This window comes from Pantherophis guttatus, chromosome 4 (genome assembly GCF_059756535.1).
Source record: "Pantherophis guttatus breed Tessera chromosome 4, ASM5975653v1, whole genome shotgun sequence".
In the NCBI taxonomy this organism is placed as follows: Eukaryota; Metazoa; Chordata; class Lepidosauria; order Squamata; family Colubridae; genus Pantherophis; species Pantherophis guttatus.
The window spans coordinates 67,636,778-67,662,065 of NC_142066.1; the positions used below are offsets into that span (position 1 = coordinate 67,636,778).

At 37.1% G+C, this 25,288-nt stretch overlaps 2 protein-coding genes and 2 pseudogenes across 5 annotated transcripts in view; all 4 read left to right on the top strand.

The window, feature by feature from the left end:
• Positions 1 to 509, top strand: part of SUN3 (Sad1 and UNC84 domain containing 3) — a 39,011-nt gene extending 38,502 nt beyond the window's left edge. Inside the window, exon 13 of the mRNA XM_034416435.2 lies at positions 350 to 509. Coding sequence (XP_034272326.1) covers positions 350 to 499 — 150 coding nt within the window. The 3' untranslated portion in view covers positions 500 to 509. The remainder of the gene's footprint in view (positions 1 to 349) is intronic.
• A 2,083-nt stretch (positions 510 to 2,592) lies between these two features.
• Positions 2,593 to 3,095, top strand: LOC117665026 (nucleotidyltransferase MB21D2 pseudogene; annotated as a pseudogene).
• A 4,288-nt stretch (positions 3,096 to 7,383) lies between these two features.
• Positions 7,384 to 10,962, top strand: LOC148114145 (nucleotidyltransferase MB21D2 pseudogene; annotated as a pseudogene). The gene has a single exon (XR_015733881.1). The product of XR_015733881.1 is annotated as a nucleotidyltransferase MB21D2 pseudogene (transcript).
• Positions 10,905 to 25,288, top strand: part of HUS1 (HUS1 checkpoint clamp component) — a 43,229-nt gene continuing 28,845 nt past the window's right edge. Inside the window, exons 1-7 of one of the 3 annotated variants that reach the window (XM_034416436.3) lie at positions 10,905 to 11,227; positions 12,242 to 12,369; positions 16,174 to 16,350; positions 17,186 to 17,293; positions 18,573 to 18,647; positions 20,358 to 20,457; positions 24,685 to 24,816. In XM_034416436.3, coding sequence (XP_034272327.1) covers positions 11,122 to 11,227; positions 12,242 to 12,369; positions 16,174 to 16,350; positions 17,186 to 17,293; positions 18,573 to 18,647; positions 20,358 to 20,457; positions 24,685 to 24,816 — 826 coding nt within the window. In that variant the 5' untranslated portion in view covers positions 10,905 to 11,121. The remainder of the gene's footprint in view (positions 11,228 to 12,241; positions 12,370 to 16,173; positions 16,351 to 17,185; positions 17,294 to 18,572; positions 18,648 to 20,357; positions 20,458 to 24,684; positions 24,817 to 25,288) is intronic. The other 2 variants (XM_087892362.1, XM_087892363.1) reach the window with 2 other exon arrangements.

Below are 25,288 nucleotides of genomic sequence, written 5' to 3' on the forward strand. Positions count from 1 at the left end.
TCTGTAAAATAAATAATTTAAGAAAGAATCTTGGCTTTTATGTGCTGTATGCATTTTGCTTTTTCTAGTGATTTGTTAATAGTTTATTAAATCAGCGGCATTAAACCAAGAATCTTTTAAAATAAAGTTATGATTGATATTCCTTCCAATTATATGGAAGGAGAATGAGGAGGGGAGTGCTTGAGGCAAGTTGTGAATATAGGACTATCCTTATTGTACACATATGCTATTTATATGTTAGTGTTCTGTGCACACTAGACATATTGCAAGAAAAATATATTACCTATAATTACCTTTAATCACAATAATTAAGCAATGGCAGAATTAAAAAAATCTCTCTCTTTTTCAGAATGAATCTTCTGAACTGATGAGATATATAAAGCTGAAAGTGATAAACAACTGGGGCCATCCTAAGTATACTTGCATTTATCGGCTTAGAGTGCATGGAGATCCAAGTGCATCTAAGAATTGTGTAGATGATCGTGCTAATAAAGGATGAAGTGATAGCAGCCCAATGACAAATTATTGTAATTTTGCCAAGCTTCTCATTCTAAACTAAAATGAAGAAATGCATTCTATTCTTTTTAGTACATTATAGTATAGCATACACTGTATAGCATATTATGTATAGTATTTTGTAATAGTATTTCTGTTTCTGTTTTTATTATGAAATACAGGTAGTAATCACATGACCCCAACTCACTGCAACAATCATAAATATGAGCCAGTTGCAAAGTGTCCGAATTTTGATCATGTGACCATGGGGATGCTGCAATGATCGTGTGAAAAATTGTCATGTCATTTTTTTTAGTGCCGTTGTAGGTTCAAATAGTCATTATATGAATAGTTGTAAATCGAAGACTACTTGTAGCATAGATTAATAAACAGAATTTAAAATTATTTGTGACTATTGATTGCTTCAGGGAGAAAAATACATGAAAAAATTACCACATAGGAAGACAATAAATTATATTTCTCTGTGGCCATAGACATTTATTTTCTTTATGAGAAAAGCAACATAGCTAAACTTGGCAGTGATTTCTGTGGCTGCCCATGTAACTATATACATTTGCAGCTCATAGACATTTATTGAACAAAAGTTTTGTAATGAGAGAAGAATTTACTCTTGCTGCATGCCATCTTCCTCATGAAAATCATGCTACCCTGGCCTGTCAGAGATTTGGGATCGAGTAGGAGGTTTGTGAAGCACAGCTGTAGATGAAGATATGATTTTAAAAATCTGGCAAATAAACCCCTTTTTCTGCAAGAAGCTTTTTTCTTGCAATTTGGTTATCAGAAGACTGAAAGCACTTAAGTTTTATTACCATCAGGAAACATGAGTAACTAAACCCTGAATTAGACTCTTTTTCGCACAGTAGAAGATAATAACATTACAGCCTCAACTTTCTACTTTTACACAGTAATACACACTAGCCATTTGTATTACAAGAAATCTAGCTAGTCAGCAAAACCAAAATCGAAGTTTCATTTTTTTCTATCTCAAGTACAAAATCCAGAAGTGATTTCCAAATGGGAACAAAATTAGAATGTTATTTGCTTTGAATAGAGCAATCAATTTAATCATCTCTGCTTTTTTCCTTACAATAGGAAGTAATGTATATTTCTATTGGCACTTTTTTCATCTTTATAGAGTATTGTTTATATTCACAATCTTTATAATCATTAATCTCTTTCATATTTTTTAATTTAAAGGGAAAAAATCATTTTTAATCTCCATTTTAAAACTAAACTTTTTTAAAAAAAATTCCTAAAATCAATAAATTTCTAGCACATCTTCATCTTAACATGCGTTCTTTCACATTCACTTTCAATAATATTTTACAAGCTTTATGAATTATTTAAGCATTATATATAAAGGGAAAAAAAGAAAACCCCATTTTCAAATCCATTTTATAAACACAAAACTACATTAGAGCTTTAATTACATATATCGAACTGGTAAAAATCCATCTTGGCACCAATAAGCACATTAAATTTAAATCACTCCCTCCAGCTTATTCTCATAGACTAATGTATTTCTTATCTGGAATGTCTATCAAGCAATTATAAATTCCTCTTTTTCTTAAGGGATTCTCAACCTTGTTAGTAACCATAAATAAAAAGTACCAAACCTGAGAGGAGGACTGGGCCAAAAGAAAAAAAAGTCAGATCTTTGATTTATTTAAACAATCAGCTCGTATAACACATTATGTGCTAGAGTCATTGAATGGCTGGTGAATTTAAATATTCATTTCCTTTTAGTCTTACTGATGTACAGGATTATGGTAATTTTGTAGATCAGCATACCCCTTCTTACGAAATTGTAAAGGAAAAGACTAAAATAATATTAAGTGCTTAAAAGAGGGTCATAAAAAAGATGAAACAAAAGCCCAGAATACTTTTTTAAAGATATCTTATAGAGTGGAAGATATTGAGGTTAAATAAGAGTATTTAATGTTTTAATGTTATGTTACCTATGACCACAGTAGCTGGACAGAGGTGCAGCCAATTTTGATTATTTGCTGTTATCTAGAGTGTGCTTGGTTTTGCACTCCAGATGTAGTAAATGAACTTCAACTTCCCCGGCTGGGCATGGTAGAAAAACCTGACCAAAAACTTCATCACCAATGAGTACTTGCTGCTTTCCAGAAGGGTTTGAAAAGGCATGGTAGACTTTGATCTGGATGAACTGAATTTCTACACTTGTGGCACTGACTATGGCATGGACTTTGCTTGTGCCAGCTCTGAAGCTCCAGTACCAAAACCAGCCAATCACCCTGGACATGGCACCACTCTACCTTATGTCATTCCTGGCTGAGCTTGCGGATCTTTGACAAAGGGACCATCAGCAAGTGGAAGGATTGTTGCACCATCGTAGAGCATTTCAACAAGGCCACTAACTACTTCTTCCCCACTGGCGTGGCCAAATGGTTTTTCAGGTCCACCAACATGGTCCTTTCTGAGATTCAGAGAGGGATGCCCAAGGTGAAGAAGGTGGAGAAGAACGGCACCCTTGTTTCCATCATCCTGGGGTGCACAGCAGCTGCATGTTGTACTACATCATGCCCTTCGTTCCTTCAAGATCAGGCAGCTGACTTCTGGCTGATGTTGTGATGAGATCGGACATGAGGAGTTCTCCCCGTTGGTGGGCTCTGAAAGAAGCCACCCTGTAGGGGCGGAGAAGCAAAAAGGGGCACCCTGTGAAGTCATGGAGAGTCACAATTATTGTGCCTGACCAGGGACTTTCTTTTTTTTTCCCAATTTTTTATTTTTCAAAACACAAAACATAAAATACATCTTTTTAGAGCAGGTTCCGTCATATAGTAAGTACAATTATTAAGATTCCCACAATCAATTTTGTTCCCATTTTTATCCAATTACATCTTTTTTAAAAAAAAAAGAAAAAAGAAAAAATCTTATTCTAAACATTTATCATTTAATTATTTCGCCCAACATTCTAGTTTATAAATACCATTCTAAATCTCTATCATTTTAACAATCAATATTTCATATACATTTCTCAATTTAAGATCCATTACACCAAATCTATATTTCACATCTTCTTGATCACAACTAATATCCAAATCTTATCAAAAATTTATTTCCCTTTTCTTTTAGTAGTTTATATAACTCCAATCTGATTATTTAACTGGTTCACAGTTATATTATTATTCTCTTGTAAAGTTTCTTCCACTTCCTCCTAATTTTATTTTTTAGCTGGTTCACATCTTGATCTGCTGCTTTCCCGCAAGGCTTACCTCCACTCCTGAACTTAAATTACTTTGGCTGGTTCACAGTGTGATTTTAACTACACACTAACCTTATCTCCTTTACTCCTCCTATATTTATTTTATAACTGGTTTACAACTTAAAAATAGTTATTTTCCAGCAGTGCTTTCTTCCGCTCCCACCTTTATTTTTAACTGGTTCACAACTATATTTCAATTGTTGTTGTTTTTTTAATTTGATTTATATGCCGCCCTTCTCCGAAGACTCAGGGCGGCTTACAATGTGCTCAGCAATTGTTCCCCAGATATAGTCTCCTCCACTCCTAACTTTATATTTTTTGGCTAGTTCACAGTTTAGCTTTAGCTGTTACCCAGTATATGCTTTCCTCCACTCCTAATCTATATATTAATTGGTTCGCAAGCTTTACTTTAACTGTCTTATAATGCATATTTTCCTCCACTCCTACCTCTATTTTTAACTGGTTCACAATTATATTTCAATTGATCCCCAGGTATAGTCTCCTCCAGTCCTACCTTTTTATTTTTAACTGGTTCACAGTTCATATAAACTGTTACCCAACATATGCTTTCCTCCACTCCTAACTCTGTTTATTGGCTGGTCCACAGCATTGATTTAACTGTTTTCCAGCTCATGCTTTCCTCCATTCCTAACTCTTATTTTAATTTTTAACTAATTCCAAGCTTTGTTTCAACTGTTTTCTAATATAATACCTTCCTCTACTCCTATTCTCTTATTCAGTCTATTAGCTTCAAATTACTTCACAATGTATTACCCATATTGTTTTTCCATTTATTCTCCTCCATATTTCTAATTTAAAATAAAAGTATATTTTAACAAATATCTTCCAATGTCTTAAAAAACCTTTTCTTCTAAGTTGTTGAATCTACAAAAAATTCAAAGTTTAAAAAAAAGTTAAAGCCTCCAGAGATCGTATTTTTCTTAAATCATTTGTGCTCTTATTTCTTAATCATGTTATTTGTGTATTTATATATATATTAAAACAAGGTGGTGATAGTAATAACAAGGAAAATAATAACAATAGTAATTACAATAAAAAAATAAGGAAGTAATAGAAACATCAGTAAAAAGGGAAAAGGGAGTTTAAAAATAACAAAAAGAAGAATTAAACAATTATATTAGAAAGAAAAAAAGAGAAAATAGAGAGGGAAGAAAAAAAAGCAAATGAGAAAAGAATAAAACAAAGAGAAAAGAGAAAGATAAGAAATAAAAAGAAAGCATGGAAAAGAAAGAAAAGTATCTCCTAACATTAATCATTCACCCAATAACCATTACATCCATTTGAATCAAAATGTGATATTTTGTTATCTTGTTTATTTATTTTATTGTTAATTTATTCCATTGTTGTTGGTTTTTTTCGTCCAATCTGTCCAACTGTATTTCTTTTCCCTTTCAGTGTCATCAAAGTTATAAGTTCTGCAAAGTTAATTCTGGAACTATTCCATATATGGTATCATCATGTCTTCCTTCTGTTGCCACGCCTTTCTCTTATAATCATTTTTATTTAGTTCAGTTTCCATTATTCCATTTAATTTCTTCTTTCAAATCTTCCATAAGTCCTCTAGTGAACAGATTATGTATCAGAAACCAAGGTCTCTAAGTCTTTTCTCAGTATTAATTCAGTACAAGTAACAAGCAACATACTTTCTCTTTTCAATTAACAAATAGTCTGGAATTCATACTTTCCCTTCAGAGCTAGCAGCCATTTTATCCATCACCGTTTGTCTTTTGTCTTTACTTTTAAAACATAGTTGTTTCCTCTTCTCCTTCCTCTCCCCCAGATATAATCCAGTCTCACTCCACAAAATTAGTCTAGCCTCATTTATCCACAGGAAAAAAAAATAAAAATAGTTTAAAAAATTGTAACTAAGCCATTTCCACACAGTCATAATAAATGCTTTCTATCAAACAGGTCCTTTGTCTTTTAGCCCCTGTAGTTGTTAGCCGCTATTAAAACAGGGGTTCACTTGTTGCAATCCACATCTGACAGCAGCTCCCGCCTGGGTAATTGTTAAACTCACCCGGCATACAAGCTCCCTGTTCTTCTCCGCTTCTCCTCCTCTCCTCCAGCATGATCTTTGTTCCCAGTTGCCGCGGTTTCAGGACAGCTGCCATGGCAGTTGTTCCACTGCCGCCGGCATGAAGGGAAAGCCTCTGGCCCCGAGGAACCTACCCGTTCCTCTCGGCCACCCAAGGGGTCCCTTCTTGTCCCCCTTTCCCTTCAAGACAGGGGAGGTCCAAAGATCTGTCAGCAGCAGCTTGGCAGACGGGGTTTTGGCAGAGCTCCGCAGAGCTCACCCTTTCCCTGTCTGTGTCCCCGCGGCACCAACCGGAAGTCTCTGACCCGGGACTTTCTTTTCCCTCTCAGCCACAATGAGGAGAAGAGGCAGCCTAAAGATGGCTGCCATAAAGCTGGGACAGCCGAGGAACAGCTAAGAATGTGCTGAAGCGGAGTAGGTGAACAGTGTCTTGAACTGGATGAGAGGATTTCTTCTTATTTAATAACCTAACTCCAAAAAGAAAAATCCAGGAAAAGAGAGGCTCACAACTATTTGTTAAAGCAGTGATTGAGCACTTTGAGAAAAATTCCAGAATTGAAAGAAAAAAATCAAAGGGAGAAAAGCAAAAAACTTTTTAAAAATTAAAGAAAATTGGACTTTTAAACTGGATACGAGCGGTTTTGGAAAGGCATTTTAAAATGCTGGAGCTCTTTACCTAAAAAACTTTGTTTTTATAGTTTGAATTATTATCAAACTAAAAATTGGTTGGATCTGTGACAACATTGAAATCTAAGCTGAGAGCGCCACCTGCTGACGAAAGGAAAGTATAACATATTCCTAAAACTCTGGGAAAATTTTTTGACAAGGATGTGTTATATGCATCTATGACATGACTACTGGACATTTAAATATGAGACAGGAAGACATGTTAACTAAAGTGACCCCTGAATGCTATAATATATGATTGAATTCATAAGACCTCCGGGTGTTTCGCTGTGCACTGAAGACCCTGTTGTTCCGCCAGGCTGGGCTATCAACATAATAATTTTAAATTGGGGTATTTTAAATTTGTGGGGTTTTAAATTGAGCCAAATTTATTTAATTATTTTAAATTTTTAATCAATGTTTTGTCTTGTGTTTTTGAATAGGCTGTACACCGCCCTGAGTCCTTCGGGAGAAGGGTGGTATAGAAATAAAATAATAATAATAATAATAATAATAATAATAATAATAATAATAATAATAATAGTAGTAGTAGTAGTAGTAGTAATAATAGTAATAGTAATTATTATTATTATTATTATTATTATTATTATTATTATTATTATTATTATTATATAAAGGGGATTTAAGGAGGTTCTGGAAAGCTTCTGGGAATTGATTGATTAATTACGGGATATAAAGAATTATGAACATTGTTCACAAGAGACTTATGAATGGGAATGGAAAAGGTGGATAGAATATGTTCAGAACAAATATCAAACTAGAAAGTATCAAATAGCTTTTATTTGAAAATAATGTATTAGAAATATTTTAATGAAATGAGGTAAAAGAAAAATTATACAGGGGAGGGAGGGGTTCAAGTTTACACATAAGTGTCATACTAAGGGTTTTTCTTTTTTGTGTGTGTGTGTTTTTTTTTACCAGTTATGAGTATATTATAGGGAAGTCTGGGGGGAGGGGAGGGTTAGGGAGGGTTAGGGAGGTTGGGAAGTTTGGGGGGGAGGTGGGGGGGGAAAAGGGGTGAAAATGTAATTGTAAAACTTTTGCAATAAAAAAAAAAAGAATTATGAACATTGTATTCTTTGAAGACCGACTTAGATTTGAATATATGGTTTTGGGACTATTGGACAAGAGGGGGACTTACCAAAACAAGACAAGATGCTCTACCAGGAGGAAATGAGTGGAACTTTGGAAGTTTCAAAGCATCAAGGACATTCTGATAAGAAACCACAAGGAGATTAAGAATTTAATGCATGGCACAGATGTAAAATTGGGGAATATTATACAAAGGACGAGTGATCAAGACACCCAGGAAAAGGAGGAGCCAATTGAAAGAGCAGATGAAAAAACAGAACAGATAAACCAGCAAACAACAAACCAAGGGAAAGAATATTTTAAGAGATTTAAAAAGAGAACCAGAGATGCAGGAAAATATTTTTGGAAGGGAGATAGGGGCATGGGTAGATATCCTGGAAACTAGGCAATATCTGGCCAGCTGTGGCCCAGAGCTGGCTGATGAAGAACCACTTCTGCGACAGGAAGACATTGAGGAAGAAGTCATCATCAGCTTCCCTGCTTGCTCATACCAAGGCTGGAAGGATGAATGGTGCTCATCCTTTGCCCGCAGCAAGGTGCAACTGAAGAAGTACATCTCCAGCAGTCTCATGCAAGCCTATCAGGCCTGCAATGTCATCATCATCAAGCTGCTCTCGAGCCCCAAGGCCATCAGCCCTTACCACCTGTGCAGCATCAAGCTCTAGGCCTGTGGCCAGCTGCCCGCCAGCTGCAGGAGGATTATGCTGCCCGCTTCCTGCTGGGCCTGATTGACGACCTGCACCACTGCCTAGTGAACAAGACCTGGCCCAACTACTTCATCCCCCAGTGCAACATGTTGGAGTACCTCTCTGAGGAGATGGTCTTCCACACCCACAAGCTGTCCTCAGTGCGCTCTGATCTTGCTGAGCACCTCCAAATGGCCATCAAGCACATCAAGGCTGCCAACCAGCTGATACTGGAGCTTCAAAGGAGGGACAGCACCACCAGCATCCCTTCTCCCCAGTCAGACAGAGGGGACCCCAACCAGCCTGACGACTGGCTGACCAAAAAGCTGCAGTAGCTGGAGACTGAGAATTCTGACAAGTTCATTTCTGTCTTCCATCAATCCTGATGATATCACATGCCCCCACTTCAGAATGACAAATTCTTCTGAGACACCCTTTGTTCCCCAAGGCCTCCTGCCTGCCCCATGGTGGGATCCCTTTCATTCTGGGTCTGTTTCCTCTGTCAACATATGAGATCTAAGGAGCCTGCAAAAGAGGGGGGAGGGTCCCAGGTTTGGATTTGCTGCTACTCTGACTTGGAGACAGGCCTGAATCCAGACCAGCTTGACTGTATGCACATCTGGCTGTCTCCTTCAGCAAAAATTTCCCTTTACCTTCAGCACATCTCCTTTTTCTGGTGAGAAGGGCTAGGTCCTCTTGGTATAATTGGCTTCCTACCTCTTTCCCTGCTTTTGGAGGGTGACTGTGAGAAACGCCTGGTGAGTTAGCCGGTTCCTGCTGCTTGGCCAGTTCATCTGTCTGTCCCTGAGTTCACCGAGACCAAAACAAGGCAAGGAGTGATGATCCAATTGGTGTCTCTGAATCAAGTACCTTTTTCCTCTCCTGATCTCCTTGAATGTAATTGTTCCACATCAGGGCTGGGCAGAACCAGAACCAGAACTGAGGGCCCTGCAAGTGAGATCCTGGGACAGTCAGTTTTAGCATGTGTCCTTAGTCAAAGCCTTACTTCCAAGTGAGTAAAGGACAGGCTGTGAGAATGGGTCATACACACTCACAACTGACCTTGCTTGCTGTGGCTTTTTATCTGTCTGTCCTTCCATACATCCATCATCGCTCTCTCTCTCTCTCTCTCCCTTTTTGTATTCTGCCTTAATTATTTTTGTAAGTAACTGAAGTGGTGAGCATACATAATACTCCTTCCTCGTTTCATATTTTCCCAACAACCCTGTGAATGGGTTGGGCTAAGAGCCCAGTCACCCAGCTACTTTTCATGCCTAAAGTGGGACTAGAACTCACCATCTCCTGGTGATTGGTCCGAAGTCACCCAGCCAGCTTTTGTGCCTAAGGCAGGACTAGAGTTCATTGTCTCCAGTTTTCTAGCCTGATACCTTATTAGCACATCAAATTGAGGATTTTTGGTGTTGGGACTTCATTTGGAAGGCCCTGAATCTGCCAAGCAACCCTCTTCTCTCTGGCCTTGTGTGGATAAGTGCGGCAGAGCCAACCTAGGTGATGTCTCCTTCCATTCAGGATTGTGGAGCTGACAAGCATTCATCAGGGCAGCTCTGATGTTGCCAAGGAGATGATAGGCCTGGAGGAGAAGGGGTCTCCAAAGTCTTTATGCTCCAAATTCAGGAACGGGAGGATTCAACTTCAGCTTCCAGAATTCCCCAGCCAGCTGGCAGAGTTATTCTGGGAATTTAGATCCACAGATCTTGAGGTTGCCAAATTTGGAGACCTCTGGACTAGATGATCTCAAAGCTCCTTCCATTCTGTGATAGCTATGATAAAGGTAGTCCTCAATTTATGACCACAATTGAGTGCAAAATTTTCTTTGCAAAGCAAGGCAATTGTTAAGTGAATTTTGCTCCATTTTGTGACACTTTTGCCATAGTTGCTAAGTGAATCACAGCAGTTAAGTGAATTACATAGTCATTAAGCGAATCTGACTTCTCTCACAGATTTTGCTTTTCGAAAACTGGCTGAGGTTACAAATGATGATCACATGACCCAGGACACTGCAACTGCAACTGTTGTAAATATGAGTCAGTTGCCAAGCGTCTGAATTTTGATCACAGGGATGCTGCGATGGTTGTGTGAAAAATGGTCATAAGTCTCTTTTTTTAGTGCATTGTAATTTTGAATGGTTACTAAACAAATAAGTGGAGGATTACTTGTATAGCATTTTTCTTGCCACACATGAAGGCTCATGCATGCAAAGACTAGACAGTCACTTCTCTGAAATAGGTTCCCCTGCTCGAGCAGGGGTTTGGACTAGAAGACCACCAAGGTCCCTTCCAGCTTTATTTCTTCTGTTGTTAGGCCTAATAAGAAATGATTAGGTTACGCTTTCTGCGAGGCCCCCAGTTGTTGCTGCTGTTCGCCAGTGGGAACGGCGAAAACTTTCCGGAAAACTCCTAAATCGGGAGACTGTAATAATCTTTTTTTTTCTTTTAAAGCGTGTAATCTTTCCGGACGGCCAGTAAATAAAATAAAGGAAAGTGAAACAAAAATGTGGGGGAGGCATCATTGGCAACCAAACCCCTTGTTTGGTTTCCGGGTTTCACCGTAGATCGAAGAAAAGGATGAAGAGAATTCGTAGGATCAGAAATTGGCCTTTTGCCGGATCTGCGACATTTCCGATTCCCACTTAATTGAGCTGGCCATGAGAGAGATTACGAAACCGACTCCATTGGCCCAAATGGGGAAAGAAAGAAAGAAAAAAAAGAAAAGAAAAAAAAGGGGGGGGGGAGCTAACGCGGGACAAAAACTCTGTGGTATTTTTGCATAAACTGCCCCTAAGACGCTTAAAACGGAAACCGGAAGTGCACTTGCCTCCCTTTTTCTCTATGGTTGATTGGAGGAAGGCGAGGGGGAGCTTTGATGCTGAAGCCGTGGCTGTCATGCGATTTCGAGCGAAGATTACAGACGTGGGATGCCTCAACCATTTCAGTCGTGAGTAGAGCGTGTGAGAAAGGCTGCAGCTCAGCTGGAAAGAAAAAGCACTGGAAAGAGCACACTCGGTTTTGCCTCCCTTCCGTGGTTTCTTCGACCGACTGTCCGTCCGATTTGCACTTTTTAAAGAGCGGCGCTTCTTTTCTATCGAAAGAGCGGGCTTCCTCTGAGAGTATAAAGGTCTTCAAGGAAAATACCAAGCCTTCTGCTGGGAATGGAAATAGAAACGTGGCCATTGATTAAATGAAATAAAGTGTTTCATTTATTTGGCAGTCCATCTGTTTGTTCCGTGGTATTGAGGAGGCTAAATGGGATGATAGATCCATAGCTGTCAATTGAAGTGGATTAAACTAAGCAGATACATATTCTTTCTAGCGATTTGCTTCCCAGAGCGTGCTAAACTCGAATCAAACAAGCCGTATGAATGAATACTCAGACAATGTGTGTAGTACAGGAAGAATTTCATGTTTTCATTCTGTCCTTGGAGAGGTAAAAAGTACAGAGAAAATAAAAAAGGGGAAATTTACAAGGATACTTCAAAAGTTGCAGCCTACCTGTAATGAGTCTATTAGTACTATGTTATCTCAAAGACTCTCCTTTTATTCCTCCATACTAGTGGAGGAATACTATTCCTCCATACTCCATACTAAACACTGAGTGAGATATAAAAATTGCTTGTTAATTATGTTAATAAAACCACTTAGAAAAATTCAGTCACAACTGCACACAGGTAAATAGATATCTGAAAAACTGTTACAGGGATTATAAATTTGGTTCCAAAGCTTCTTTGTTAATCTTACAGAAGTATTAATATTAATACTTCTAAAATACTTAATATTTTAGTGATGGGATATTACTGGAGTCCAGTAATTTTTAATGCAGCTTCCAAATTAACCTTTAATTATGCCTGTTTGGTAATGAGGTTTCACCTTCTATTTTTGTTCCTGTGACTAAAGATGTTCTATTATACAGAGATATTAAGAGAGTATATTGTAAAATGTACTGTCTTGACAGGTGTGATAAGCACAATTGCCAAGTTAGCTAAAACCTGTATCCTGCGGCTTACTTTGGATAAACTTTACTTCATCCTCAGTGACAAAGTGGCAAATGGTGGTGTTAGCATGTGGTGTGAGCTTAACCAGGTAAGAGTGCAGGGGTGAAAAATATTAAAAACAGCAAACTATGAAGTGCATTTGATTTAAATTAGAACTTTGTAACAAACAAAGAGATATATGTTGTTTCATTGTGAATACTTACTCCTAAGAAAGAATTGTGTGTGGTGTAAAGGAAACAGTATTGTACATAATAATAAACAGTTCCTCTTATGTTCCTACAAAATGTCAAAAATAATTAGATAGAAATAAATGAAGAAGAAAGACAGAAGACAAGAAAAAAAGTTGAATTTGAGATAATTAAAGACCCCTAAGAGCTGAAAGATATCCAAGAAGAGCCAAAAAATTATTATCATAATTTAAGAATGGATATAGAAGAATAATGTTTAGATAGCTTAGGATCTGTCTTAACACAGAATCATCCAAATTAAGTAAGCAGAGTTGAATTGACTCATATTTGATATTGCTATTTCTGTTTGTAAGCTTCTCACTATGAGTGTATGTCAGGGGTCTGCAACCTTAAACAATCCAAGAGTCATTTGGACCTCCCACAGAAAAGAAAACACCGGGATCCACAAAGCCTGGGTGGGCATGGCCAACTCAATATCATTCCCACCCAGTCACATGACCCTCCTAGTCATGTCTACCCAGGTTTTGTAGCTCCCAGTGTCTTCTGTGGGAAATGGGTCTCTCCCTCTCCCCCTTTTTTTCTTTCTTTCTTCCTTTTTCTTTGTCTCCCCCTTCTCTCTCTCATTTGTTTCTCTGTTTTCCCTCTCTCATTCTCTCCCTCCATCATTTTCTCATTTCTTTCTCTTTTTCTCCCCCTTTTTCTCTCTCATTTCTCTCTCTCTCTTTTTCTCTCCCTCTCATTTCTGTTTTTCTCTCTTTTCCTCTCTCTCTTCCTCTTTTTCTTTCTCTCCCCCTTCTTTCTCTCATTTGTTTCCCTCTCTTTTCCCTCTCTCTCATTCTCTCCCTCCAGCTCTCTCTCATTTCTCTCTCCCTCTCTCTCTCCCCTTCTCTCTCTCTCTTGTTTCTCTCTCTATTTCCTCTCTCCCTCCCTCCATCATTTTCTCATTTCTCGCTCTCTGTCTCTCTGTCTCTTCTCTCTCTCTTGGAAAGCCAAGGCTGGGCCAACCCCGCAAGCTCTCCTTGGGGCTCTTCGCTACTTCTTTTCTTTCTTCTTGGTAACTTTTCAGAAATCTGGGTTGGCTGAGGAGTGAGCATGAGCTGCGGTGACAGCTTTGTCGAAGACAACCCGCCTCCTCACATGACCCTCTGGACAGCTGCTGTGGGGCTGGGAGGGTGCGAATGGGCGGGGATACCCTCCTCAAGCGAGTGGAGTGGTGCTGACAGCAGTGTTGATTGAAAAGAGTCCTCTGGGTGGCTTTAAATCTCGCACGGGGAACTTTCACCGCCCAGAGGATGCTCAACTCCGCTGGAGGAGTAAAGAAGCTCAGGGCAGCAGGAAAAGGGGGCTGGCCCCGCTGAACCTCACTCTCCCACCCTGGGGATCAGGCTCAAAGAAAGCTGGAGCCCCCTTGCCAAAGACACTTTCACCAAAGACCGGCCCGTCAGCCGGTCAATCCTCCCACTCTGCACACCTTCGCTGTGCTTTGGCTGAGCCCAGCCATTCACTTGAGAATATCCCCACTTGTGCATGCCCTCCCGGCCCCACAACAGCTGACCAGGGGGTTGCATGAGGAGGAGGAGGAAGAGGAGGAGGAGGGTCGTCTTCGATGAAGCTGCATGTTGCTGACAACCAGTGTAGGTAAAGCAGAGAGGGGGAAATTTCTGGAATTGCCTCGGCAATCAAAAATTATTTCTGATATGCTTCCTACTACAAAATAATGCAGATGCTTGGTGCTCATAAAAGAACTTAAATGCTTTTCGGAAAAAAAACAACCCCACCATGATTACACAAAGAACTTTCTGATAAACTGAAAGACAAAAAGACTAAGAAGAAAAAATGGAAACAGACATAACTAAGGAAGAATATTAGCTTATAGCCCAGATCTGCAAAGATGAAGTCAGGAAAGCTAAGGCTCAAAATGAAGTAAGACTTGCAACAAATGACAAAAACAATACAGTTTCTTTCAACATATAAAAAAAGCTAAAAAAATGTGGGATACACAGCATCATCACCTGACTGATTTATAACTGACTGACAAATCATACTCATCATGTAGTCCTTAATGGAACTACATCTACACTAAGGGAAGTAAGCATTGGGGTACCCCAAAGTTCCATTTTAGCCCCAGTACTTTTCAACATCTTCATAGGGAGGGAATAGAAGGGGGACTTGTTAAATCTGCAGAAGACACTAAATAATCCAACACCCCAGAAGGTATGTTCAAGATCCAGATAAATCTTGACAGACTTTAACAAAAAAGCCATCACAATCCTAGATTGCATTAATGGAGAGATAGAATCAAGATGACATGAAGTATTAGTACTGCTTTATAAAGTCATAGTAAGACCACACTTAGAATACTGCACCCAGTTTTGGTCACCATATTATAAAAAGATGTAGAGACTGGAAAGAGTGCAGAAGAGAGTAACAAAGATGGTTAAGGGGCTGGAGGCTGAAACATGATGAATTGCAGGAATTGGGTATGTCTAGTCTAGAGAAAAGGACTGGGGGTGACAAAGCAGTATTCCAATATTTGAGGGGCTGCCAGAAAGAAGAGGTCAACCTATTTCCAAAGTACTAGAAGGCAAAACAAGAAACAATGAATGGAGAGAAGCAAGCTAGAATTAAGAAAAAATTGCCTGACAGATCAATTAACCAGTGGTACGGCTTGCCTTCAAAAGTTGTGGGTGCTCCATCACTGGAGACTTTTAAGAAGAGACTGGACCATCATTTGTCTGGAATGGTATAGAGTCTTTTCCTTTAGCAGGAGGCTTGACTAGAACAGGTGTGTCAAATTGGTGGCCCGCGGGCCTGATTCCTCATACCTATCCCAGCGCTGTGAAGGGGAAAAACATCGCAAAATGTCATGTGACAGCAATGTGACACAGCGAGTTTGACACCCATGGTCAAGAAGTTCTAGGTCTCTAAAGTCCATTCTAACTCTTACTCTTTTATTTGGAGAGACACTGGTTATGTAACAAATTATATGTGATTATGTAACAAATTCTGAATCCATAGCAGTAAATCATGCAAGCAATGATAGCATAATGTAGGTTGAATTTAAAACAGCTTTTTTCTCCCATTCTTAATTATCTCCATATAATAGCATTTATTTTTTGTCACTACAGATTAGTAGCATATCGGCAGAAAATTCAGAGGGAAGCTGATGGTCAATGACTTGTATTTTATACATCTCTGATCTAGAGATTTGTTTAATCTATGCATCTGCCAGCAAAGTAGAGTTGAATATTTTATTTATTTAATATATGGCATAGGGCTGAATAAAATACAGAGATTAGAATTCCTTTTTATTCAAACAAGGTTTTATTTGAAAAAAAATAGCTTCTGTTAAGCTATAGAAAGGATTATAGTCAGGATCTATAATATTTTGTTGTGAGACTTTATTGTGTGTTGGAAGATTCTAACAAATGAAATGTTAATAATTTTTCCATTGTATTGTTTATTTAGTTAGCTATTATATTATCTGGTCTGTTTGTAGACATATGTGAATTAATGTTTTTGACCATACTGAACTTGTTTGATAGTTCATACAAGTAAAGTCGCAGGACTATTCATGACTATAACAGCTACCTTACTTATAGTTACTTACCTTTAAGAGCAAAAGAAAAACAATACTTTTAAATGAACATCAATATTAATAGCATTAGCCTTATCAGCATCTCTGCTTTCTAAAATTGTTCTAGATGAACTTCTTTGATGAATTCCAGATGGAAGGTGTCTCTGCAGAAAATAATGAAATTTATTTAGAACTGGCACCTGAAAACCTTTCCAGGGCTTTTAAAACTGCTCAGAATGCCAAGACAGTGAAAATCAAATTGACTAATAAACAATGTCCTTGCCTTACAGTAGCCATGGAGCTGGTGAGTAGAGAATTATTCTAAGTTTGATGTCAGTTTTCCTATCAAAGAAGAATTGCAATGTATTCAAATGTTTGATCAATAATAAAATGTACAGTTGTGTAAATGCTCATGACCCAGTAACTTCTTTCAGCATAACTTTTACTCAGGGGGATCTTCATATTGTTGAACATTCTGATATGGTTATCCTGATATTGCGGCATTTTGAAGTCCCCAGGTTCACTATATAGTATCAAAGTGAAAGGAAAATAATAGCTTTCAGTTCAGCTAAATTATGGTACTAATACTTGGTTACCTCTGCAGGAGGATTAGTTTGGGGTTTTTACAGCTTGCACAAACCATGTAAAAATGACAACAGACTCAAGGGAAATCAGTTGCTACTTATTTCTGCGTGATTTAATTTCTTAAACAACAGAGATCTGCATGTTAAGATTCAGGCTATGAAGAAGTGAATAGTGGGTTCAAAGCACATTTTGTACTAAGTAAAATTGTCCTCTAAGTTTCCAAGTAGCAGTCATTTCTAATTTGATTTCCAGGACTTTGAGAATTGATTTCTTGAAAATTTGGCTGTAAGATTTGTCTAAACTTTTGACCCAGGCAAACATTTAGAAGGAAATTATTAAGGGTGACCATGTTTCATTATAACTATCCACACATGATTGGAAGAGAGATAACTTTATGGTACCAATTTTCACAGGCTTGAAGTCATGGTGTTTCTTGCAGTTATGAAGGAGTTGCTTTCTGGTATAAAATAGTTATGGATATTGCAATGAAATGTGGTAATTCTTTAAATAGCCAAAAATTACTCTTTTAGTCATATAAAGCTTCTTTCTTCCAGCCTTCCTTGTCAACCAGTAGCCGCATTGTGACTCATGACATTCCTGTAGGAGTTATTCCCAGAAAACTATGGAATGACTTCAGAGAACCCAGTGTGCCCAACTTCGATGTAAGTAACTTGATTTTTAGAGAATTAAAACTAAATTTTAAAAACAGTTTTATTTGGTTTCTTCTAAAATTTCTTGTGGCATTTAAGCTTTATTGCAGCAAATTTCTTATGTTTCTGACATAGCTGTTAAAACAAATAACATTTTTTGTTCTTAGCATTTATGTTGTATAATTTGATACCAGTGAACATTTTTATCTGGGATCTTTCCAATATTTTTATGATTTTCACATTGATTTTTATGCATTAGCTTCATGCATCAGATGATAGAGGTACTTCCAAATGTAAGACTGTAATTCAGTCCAAGGTTTAATTCCACAAAACATTACAGGTGACACTGAAAAGTAGCTTGAAATCATAAACCAAATTAATCATAGTCAAGATCATGACAAAAGGACAAAACAAAAATATCTCAGACATGGAGGAACTACATTTCTTATGTTCAAGATTCCCTACCACAAGCCAATTCTAAAATATGGGCTATAGAAACCCTTGCATTACTCAGTTGATGTTCATTAAGCCTCATCTCACTAGTTACTAGTCTTAATATAGTTAATACTTATTAAGCCAGAACTAGAACACTTTCAAGTGGGCTTTATTGCCAAGGTGCTTAGCCTGATTCTTTTCTTCACATGTTCTAGGTGGTTCCTTGGAGTATTGAGACAAGTCTTGATTCTGGCTTAAATCCTAAACCAGACTCAACTTAATTGATGCAGATAGCTAATTAGAATCGTTCTCTGAGGAGTTAGCCCAAACTCAGGCCATGGTACAACATAAATACTTACTTCGACACAGAGCAAGTTCATTTACCGCAAGAAGAGGTTTTTAAACTTTGCTGGGCTGTCCTTCCCTATATCTAGAATTCTCATTTGAAGAATGATGTAGGAAGGAAAAGATACATTTATCAGTGTGGCCTGATTCAGAGTAGCTATAGTTTTTTTTTTTTTTTAATTGAGCTAAATTTGGGTAAGTTCACCCAAAACTATATATTATAATTCAGTCATGTGCTGAACCGTAGAATGTCATTTGGTTCTAAATTAGCTTAATTCTCTATGGGATAATGTATCACCCTGGAAAGTGTGTCATTGATAAGATATTCCTAGGTCATCTAGAGCAGGGGTCTCCAACCTTTGCAACTTTAAGCCTGGTGGACTTCAACTCCCAGAATTCTTTTCTCAGAAGCTTTGCTGGCTGGGGAATTCTGGGAGTTGAAGTCCGCCAGGCTTAAAGTTGCCAAGGTTGGAGACCCCTAATCTAGAGTGCTACTGATTTTATTTTGCAGGTCAGTATTTATTTACCTGTGCTGAAGACCATGAAATGTGTTGTGGAGAGAATGAAAAATCTCAGCAGTTCAGTTGTAAGTTACAATATGTTTAATTGTGAAGGCATATTTGGTAAGAGAGTTAAATATAATTGAGTTGCATTTCTACTTAATTATTGCAGAATTTTGGGACATATTATTTTAAGTTTATATAATCAATAATTGTATAAAGTGCTTTCTCAAAATGAATTACAGATAAAACAAATCCATTCAAGGTTAGATCATGGTGGGAATAGTAAGATATTAATTGTTTTGTTTTCTCTCCTTTAACTTATGACACAGGCTGATTTGGCACATAATGTATATTAGGATTTGGTTTCCCAGCTTTTTAGTCTTGCAAATGAGCAAAGACATCAAGTCTTGTTTGGTCAATATCTGATAATAATCTGATATGCAAACGTATATATTTGATATTGAATGCTTGCCAAGATATTACAGCTGTGCAGCACTTAGAATTCATTTTGGGGAAAGGGATTTCAGTGTTTTATAGGTACAAATATAGCACATTCTAGCAACATCTTTAAACCAGTTGTATCTTTATCATGCTGCAGAGGGAAGCCCTGCAGTTCTGGGAAAAGATGTTGCCTTAAAAGATGATTCATTAGTGTCTTTTGCATACTGTGAAGCACCTTTGAATTTTAAGTTCTGCATAACATCAACATGCAAATATAGAGAGAGATCCACCAGTTCCTAAACAGGAACTGTGAATAAAGGACATTGAGATTTGCTATTTTTCACAAATTTTGTAACTCATATCACACCCCTGTCATAGTGGCTAAGATAATAGTGGTCCAAATGATTTTTGTGGCGAGTCAGATTTTGCATTATATTTTGGACTAGCAACCAAATTGTGAAATGCTAAGATGTTTTGAGTGTTCTCCTTCAAAGATTGACTGATATAATCACTATGGTAAATTATAAAAAACATTTATAATTATAATTTATAATTGGAAGGCTCATTAGACAGTTTATTCTCACTTTATTCACAGTTCTTTGTCTATTTTTCCAGCCCACTGGGCATCCTCTCAAAAAAAAAACATGCATCATTTTTATTTTTTTAAAATGCTATGAAGCCTCTATTGTGTAAATAAAATGAACCTAGTAACTGTTACTTTTTTTCACTCAGTTCCCCTCCCCAATTTTTGGTAAATGATTCTTAATTACAAATAATTAAAATAATAAAAATGTTAAAAGAATCTAAATTAACATCAAATGGTCAAAAAATCTGGGAGGCATATAGAAAGGTGCCAAGCTGTTCATAGAGTTGCCTGGATATGGACTACAGAATAAAGTAGAATAAGGAATAAAGATTCTCTTAAGAGTGCATGGCTTTACCATTCTTACAAGTATTCCATATATTCCTTTTTCTTTTGCATATTTATCAGACTGCTTGGATTCGTATAGTCTTTTAGTTAGTAGGGGTGAGTGTAACCATGGTGCAAAAGACATCACTTGTTTTAAAATTATACAGCATGACAATAATCTAGGCTATTAGGTTAGGAGGGGGGTCTATTTAATTAGCAACCCTGCTTTTTTGTGATTGTTCAGCGTACCAAGCCTCATTCTTTGAAATCCAACTTCTCTATCTTTAGAACTACAATATATGCTGAGGGTAACTCCACAAATACCAAGTGTTCAATTCAGGTTTCCATGCAGTTTTTATGCTGCACAGTTGTATTCATAAGCATATGGTGAGAATTGGAAAATGTTATTAATGGCTCTCGAAACTGATTTGTTTCTATGTAGGTAATAGAAGCAAATCTAAATGGAGAGATGGAATTGAAAATAGAAACTGATCTAGTGTGTATTACAACTCACTTTAGAGACCTTGGAAATCCTCCCTGGGGTAAGCATTTTACTTCTCTTTTTTTTCAGACCAGGAGAGATTTCACAGATCTTTACAAATGAAATAGTACAATAAGGCTAGAGGTATTTTACTGGGAATAAAGTCTCATTGAAAAGAAACTGCTTTACATCTGCATGTAGCACCATATTACACATCACAGAATTGTAATTGATAGCGACCATAAGGGTTATCTTGTCCAATGCTCTTGAATGTTAACAAGACTCCCATTATTCATGATCATATTGTAAACACAGTAGCCACCTTGACATTATAATAGAAATTTGGATGAGCTTAGAAGAAGGTGTTCTGCAGTGATGTGCTGGAGTTGGCTTGTATCAGCTCACAAGAGCAGATTCCTAAAGTTTCTGGAATTTTGTGATTTGGTTGGGAACAGAGGTGAGCCAATATGTTTTATGATAGCAATGGCGCCAAAAGAGCATTTACCAGCACACCACTGATGTTCCCCCTATGTGAGATGTAAAACACTTGGTACCAGCTGTGATCTTGAGAAAATGGGGATGCAGTGGTCATCTGAAAAGCCTCAACAATTTTCAGAGCATCTGGGCTAGAGCTGATTGGAAATGAGATTCTTCGATTGAAGTTGGACCCTGGGAAGGAATTGAGCTTGTTAGTACTTTACCAAAATTTATTTGGCAGTAGTAGGTTCCCTTCACTCCAATTGGGTCAAATAGAGCAGAGAACCCCTTGCTAAAATTTTTGAAGCCCACTCCTGCCTGGAAGGCCTACTGGACCACTCCAGAGGTGTTGTTTTGGGCCTGGAAGGTCTCCTGGAGCACTCCGGAGGCCCTGTTTTGGGCCTGCAAGGCCTCCAGGACCACTCCAGAGGCCCCATTTTGGGCCTGGAAGGCTTCCTGTACTATTCTGGAAGCCCCATTTTGGGCTTGGAAGGACTCTGGAGGCCAAAAGCATGTGCACCCCGCCCGCACCCTATTTTTGCTAGCAGAGGCATCGCGGACCAGTCCTTTGCTATTTCCAGACCAGCCCTGCGGGCCAAATCTAAGCCTTGAGTTTGACATCCCTGGTCTAGAGTATATTGTCTGAATCATATTTAATAAACTTTTCACCAAAGTTCATACATTTTAGTAGTTGTAGCATAAGTTGCCAATTTAAATTATCAAATGCTTTTTGTGCATCTAAAAAGATCAATGCCATTTGTTTTTCTGAATGTACTTCGTAATATTCCAATGTATCTAAGATAATTCTCACATTATTTTTTATTTGTCTTTTTGGATCAATGGATCAAAAATCCATTACAATCTGAATGTATGAATTTATTCAAATACCTTTTAAGTCTTCCTGCTATTATTGAAGCAAATATTTTATAGTTTACATTTAATAATGATATTGGTCTATAATTCTTTATTTGATTTAAATCCAAGTCTCCTTTTTGGATTACCGTAATATTTGCTTCCCTCCAGGTCTTTGATATCTTAGCTTCTAAAAATGCTTCATTGTAGACCTCTAACAGTGACGTACTTAATACCTCTTGTAGATGTACTTAATACCTCTTGTAGATATTTATAAAATTCTGCCGGCAGTCCATCTGGCCCTGACGTTTTATCATTCTTTTATCTTTTAATCGGCTCTGTCAATTCTATCATTGTTATTTTTTCATTTAACATAGTTTTCAACCATTTCAGATACTTTGGGTAGTCCTGCGTTCCTAAGTATTGCAATATTTTTTCCTCTGGCACTTTTTCTTGGTTGTATAATTTTCTATAGAACTTCTGAATTATTTTCTTTTTACTCATTTTGGTACTGTAAGTTTCCCTTCTCATCTTGCAATTTACTTATCAATTTCTTCGCTTCCTTCAACTTGTTTGCTAACCATCTTCCCGGTTTATTTGCATTTTTTAAAAAAAATTGTTTTGATCTTTTAATTTGTTGTGCCAAACCTTCCTTTTCCATTAGATTTAATTTATGTTTTATTGTTTCCATTTGTAATTTTAATTTTCTTTTCTGCAGTTCTCTTTGTAGATCAGTTTCAAATCTTTTATACTCTTGCTCTAGTATCTTTTGCTGTTGTTTCTTCTTATTTTTTCTAGCAATGTAGGTTATAGCTGACACTCTAGCACAGGCTTTGGCTGTGTCTCATACATTTTGTAATGAGGTCTCTTCTGTTCATTTTGAAGAAGAATTCCATTTCTTGTTCAATTGTTTTAATACATTCTTTATCTTTTAATATTGACTGATTCAGCATCCATCTCACCTTTTTCCTTTGTCCCTTCCAACTAATTTTTATTGGATTATGATCAGCCCATAAATTTGTTTCTATCTCTATCTCTTGCAGATTTCTACTCAATTCCAGGGACGTCCATATCATGTCAATTCTGGACCATGATTGATGTCTATTTGAGTAAAATGTATCTGATTTTTCTCTGACTTTATTTCTCTCGATGTATCCTATATACTTATTTCTTCTGCCATTTTGAAAAAAGTGCCACAAAGAGTCCTTAATTTTTTACCTATTTTACTACTTTTATGGTCCAGTTTTGTATCTACAATTGCATTGAAGTCCTACTAAAAGTCCTACTGTAGATAAATTTTCATAGTCTATTTCAATTATCTTCTTATGCAATTTTTAATAAAATTCTTCTTTTCTGTTATTTGGCGCATAAATCACTATCGAAAATATCTTTTTTTTATTTATTACTAGTTTCACCATCAAAATTCTCCCTTTTTCATCTGTGTAGATTTGTTTGGCATTTATTGTTTCTTTAATATATAAAGCCAACCCTCTTTTATTTTGTTTTGCTAGTGAAAATAGACTTTCCCAATCTTGGGGTATTCCAATAAAATACCATGTTGAGTTTTAATGTGAACTTCTTGAAGACAGTGTGTAATTTTTCCCCCTTTTCATAGGAGAGTTCAATCAATTTATATTAACTGAGAGAAGTTTGGTTTCGGCTTCCATCTTCTTCACTTATATATGGGTCTTGTTCTCCTAGTTGTTCTTATTTCTCTCTGGTCTTTTTCTCTCACTCCCTCTCATTCTGCTTGCTCTATTTTCTCAGCCCCTCACTTTCTTCTTGTTGTGTGTTTATTTCTTCTCTTGTTTGTTCCTCTTATTTCTTGTATTCTATTTGTTCTCTTGTTTCTTGTCCCTCATTTGCACTAAAATGGTAATCATAAAATTTTAATGCCTTGTCTAATGTATCCAGTCTATCTTTTTTCATTCCAATTCACTAATATCCCCTCAGGCACCAACCATCTAAAATTTATATTATACTTGATTAATTTCCCAGTCAAGAATTGATATTGTTTTCCTAAACCTCTAATTCTTCTTGGAACCTGTTTCAGAACAACAATTTCTTTTCCTTTGTATTGCAATGGTTCATCTTTTGCCTTTTTAAATACTTCTTCTCTTGTTGATTTTTTAAACAAATCTCATATGGACCTTTCTTGGGATTTTATGTATTTTCACATAGCCAGTATGTATTCTGAATATTTCATCCATCTCATTATCCTCCTCCTGATTATTTAAATTTAAAGCCTTGGCTAGTATCTCTATCATCATATCTAAGAGGTCATCTCTTTTTTCTTCTTCAGTATTTTGAAATTGTAAATAATAAGCCGCCTTCTCCATTTCAAACATTATTACTGAATCTGTAAGATCTTTTATTTTCTTGCGTCAGTCTTTGATTTATTTCATCTACTTTTTTTCTTCTTGTTCTGACTTCTCTATTTCTCTAACAAAGGAATGAATCCTTTGTTCATTCTTTGTTATTATTTGCTGAAAATTCCCTATTCCCTATTCTTTCATCCAAATTATTCATTTTTTCTTTCATCTCTCCCATACCACTTTTCATTTCTCCCAACTCATTTTTCATCTCTCTCATGCTGCTTTGAATCCTCACTTCCTATTTCTTCGTGTTCAGTTGCCTCAGCTTTGTTCCAACCATAATGGCCATTCCTTTTCTCCATCGGTCGGGAGGGTGCCTCCGATCAAGCAAAAGAGCCACTGCTCTTCTGTGATCAACGAGGAGTCCCTCTTTTCTTCGTCACCCCTCCAAGGTAACTTTAGCCCCTTAGGGCTTCCTAACAGAGAAGTATTGGCTGGTATTCGCAGAGCCCCACTATCCAGCGACTGTCCTGCTGCAGTGCCAAACCGGAAATCCGGATTATAATGTTTTAAATGCTACGGAATTTAGAGCTAACCTTACAAGTCTGGTGTAGATAACAAAATATATTCTGTTTGAATTTTAGTATCTTGGGATGAGTCTCAAAACTCTACTCACGAAAGAGACCCTATGAATATGGCTGAGGCACGCATTGATATTAAGAGACTTCTCCAGTTCCTTGTAGGGCAGCAAGTCAACCCCACAAAAGCACTGTGTAGTAAGTGTTCCTGTTTGGATAATCTTTTAATCAATTTAATCATCTGGGTACATACAATTATATAAAATATTTGATAGAAATTGTCATTCTTTTCTATAAAATGAAAATGTCTAGTTAATTTGTTTAAGCTGAATCAATGGTGTTCAATGGAGGATCAGTTCTGGATCAAATACGTATTTGTTTTTACTCAATTTCTATAGTTGTCCATCTCAATGCTTCTGGGTGGCTTATAATTAAAACATACAATAATAAAAACACTTTAAAACAATAAAAAACTAAATAAAAACATTTATCTAAAATAAATATGCATATTGATACCAATATCAGTTTGGTAGCCTCAGATCTATGACTTTAGCAAACTGGAAAAATATCCTGCTGGCTACAGGACTATTTGTCATGCTACTGCAAATCGATAATACTCATTTGGCTGAATTCTATCCTGGTAATAGACCACTTCAACAGACCTTAACAG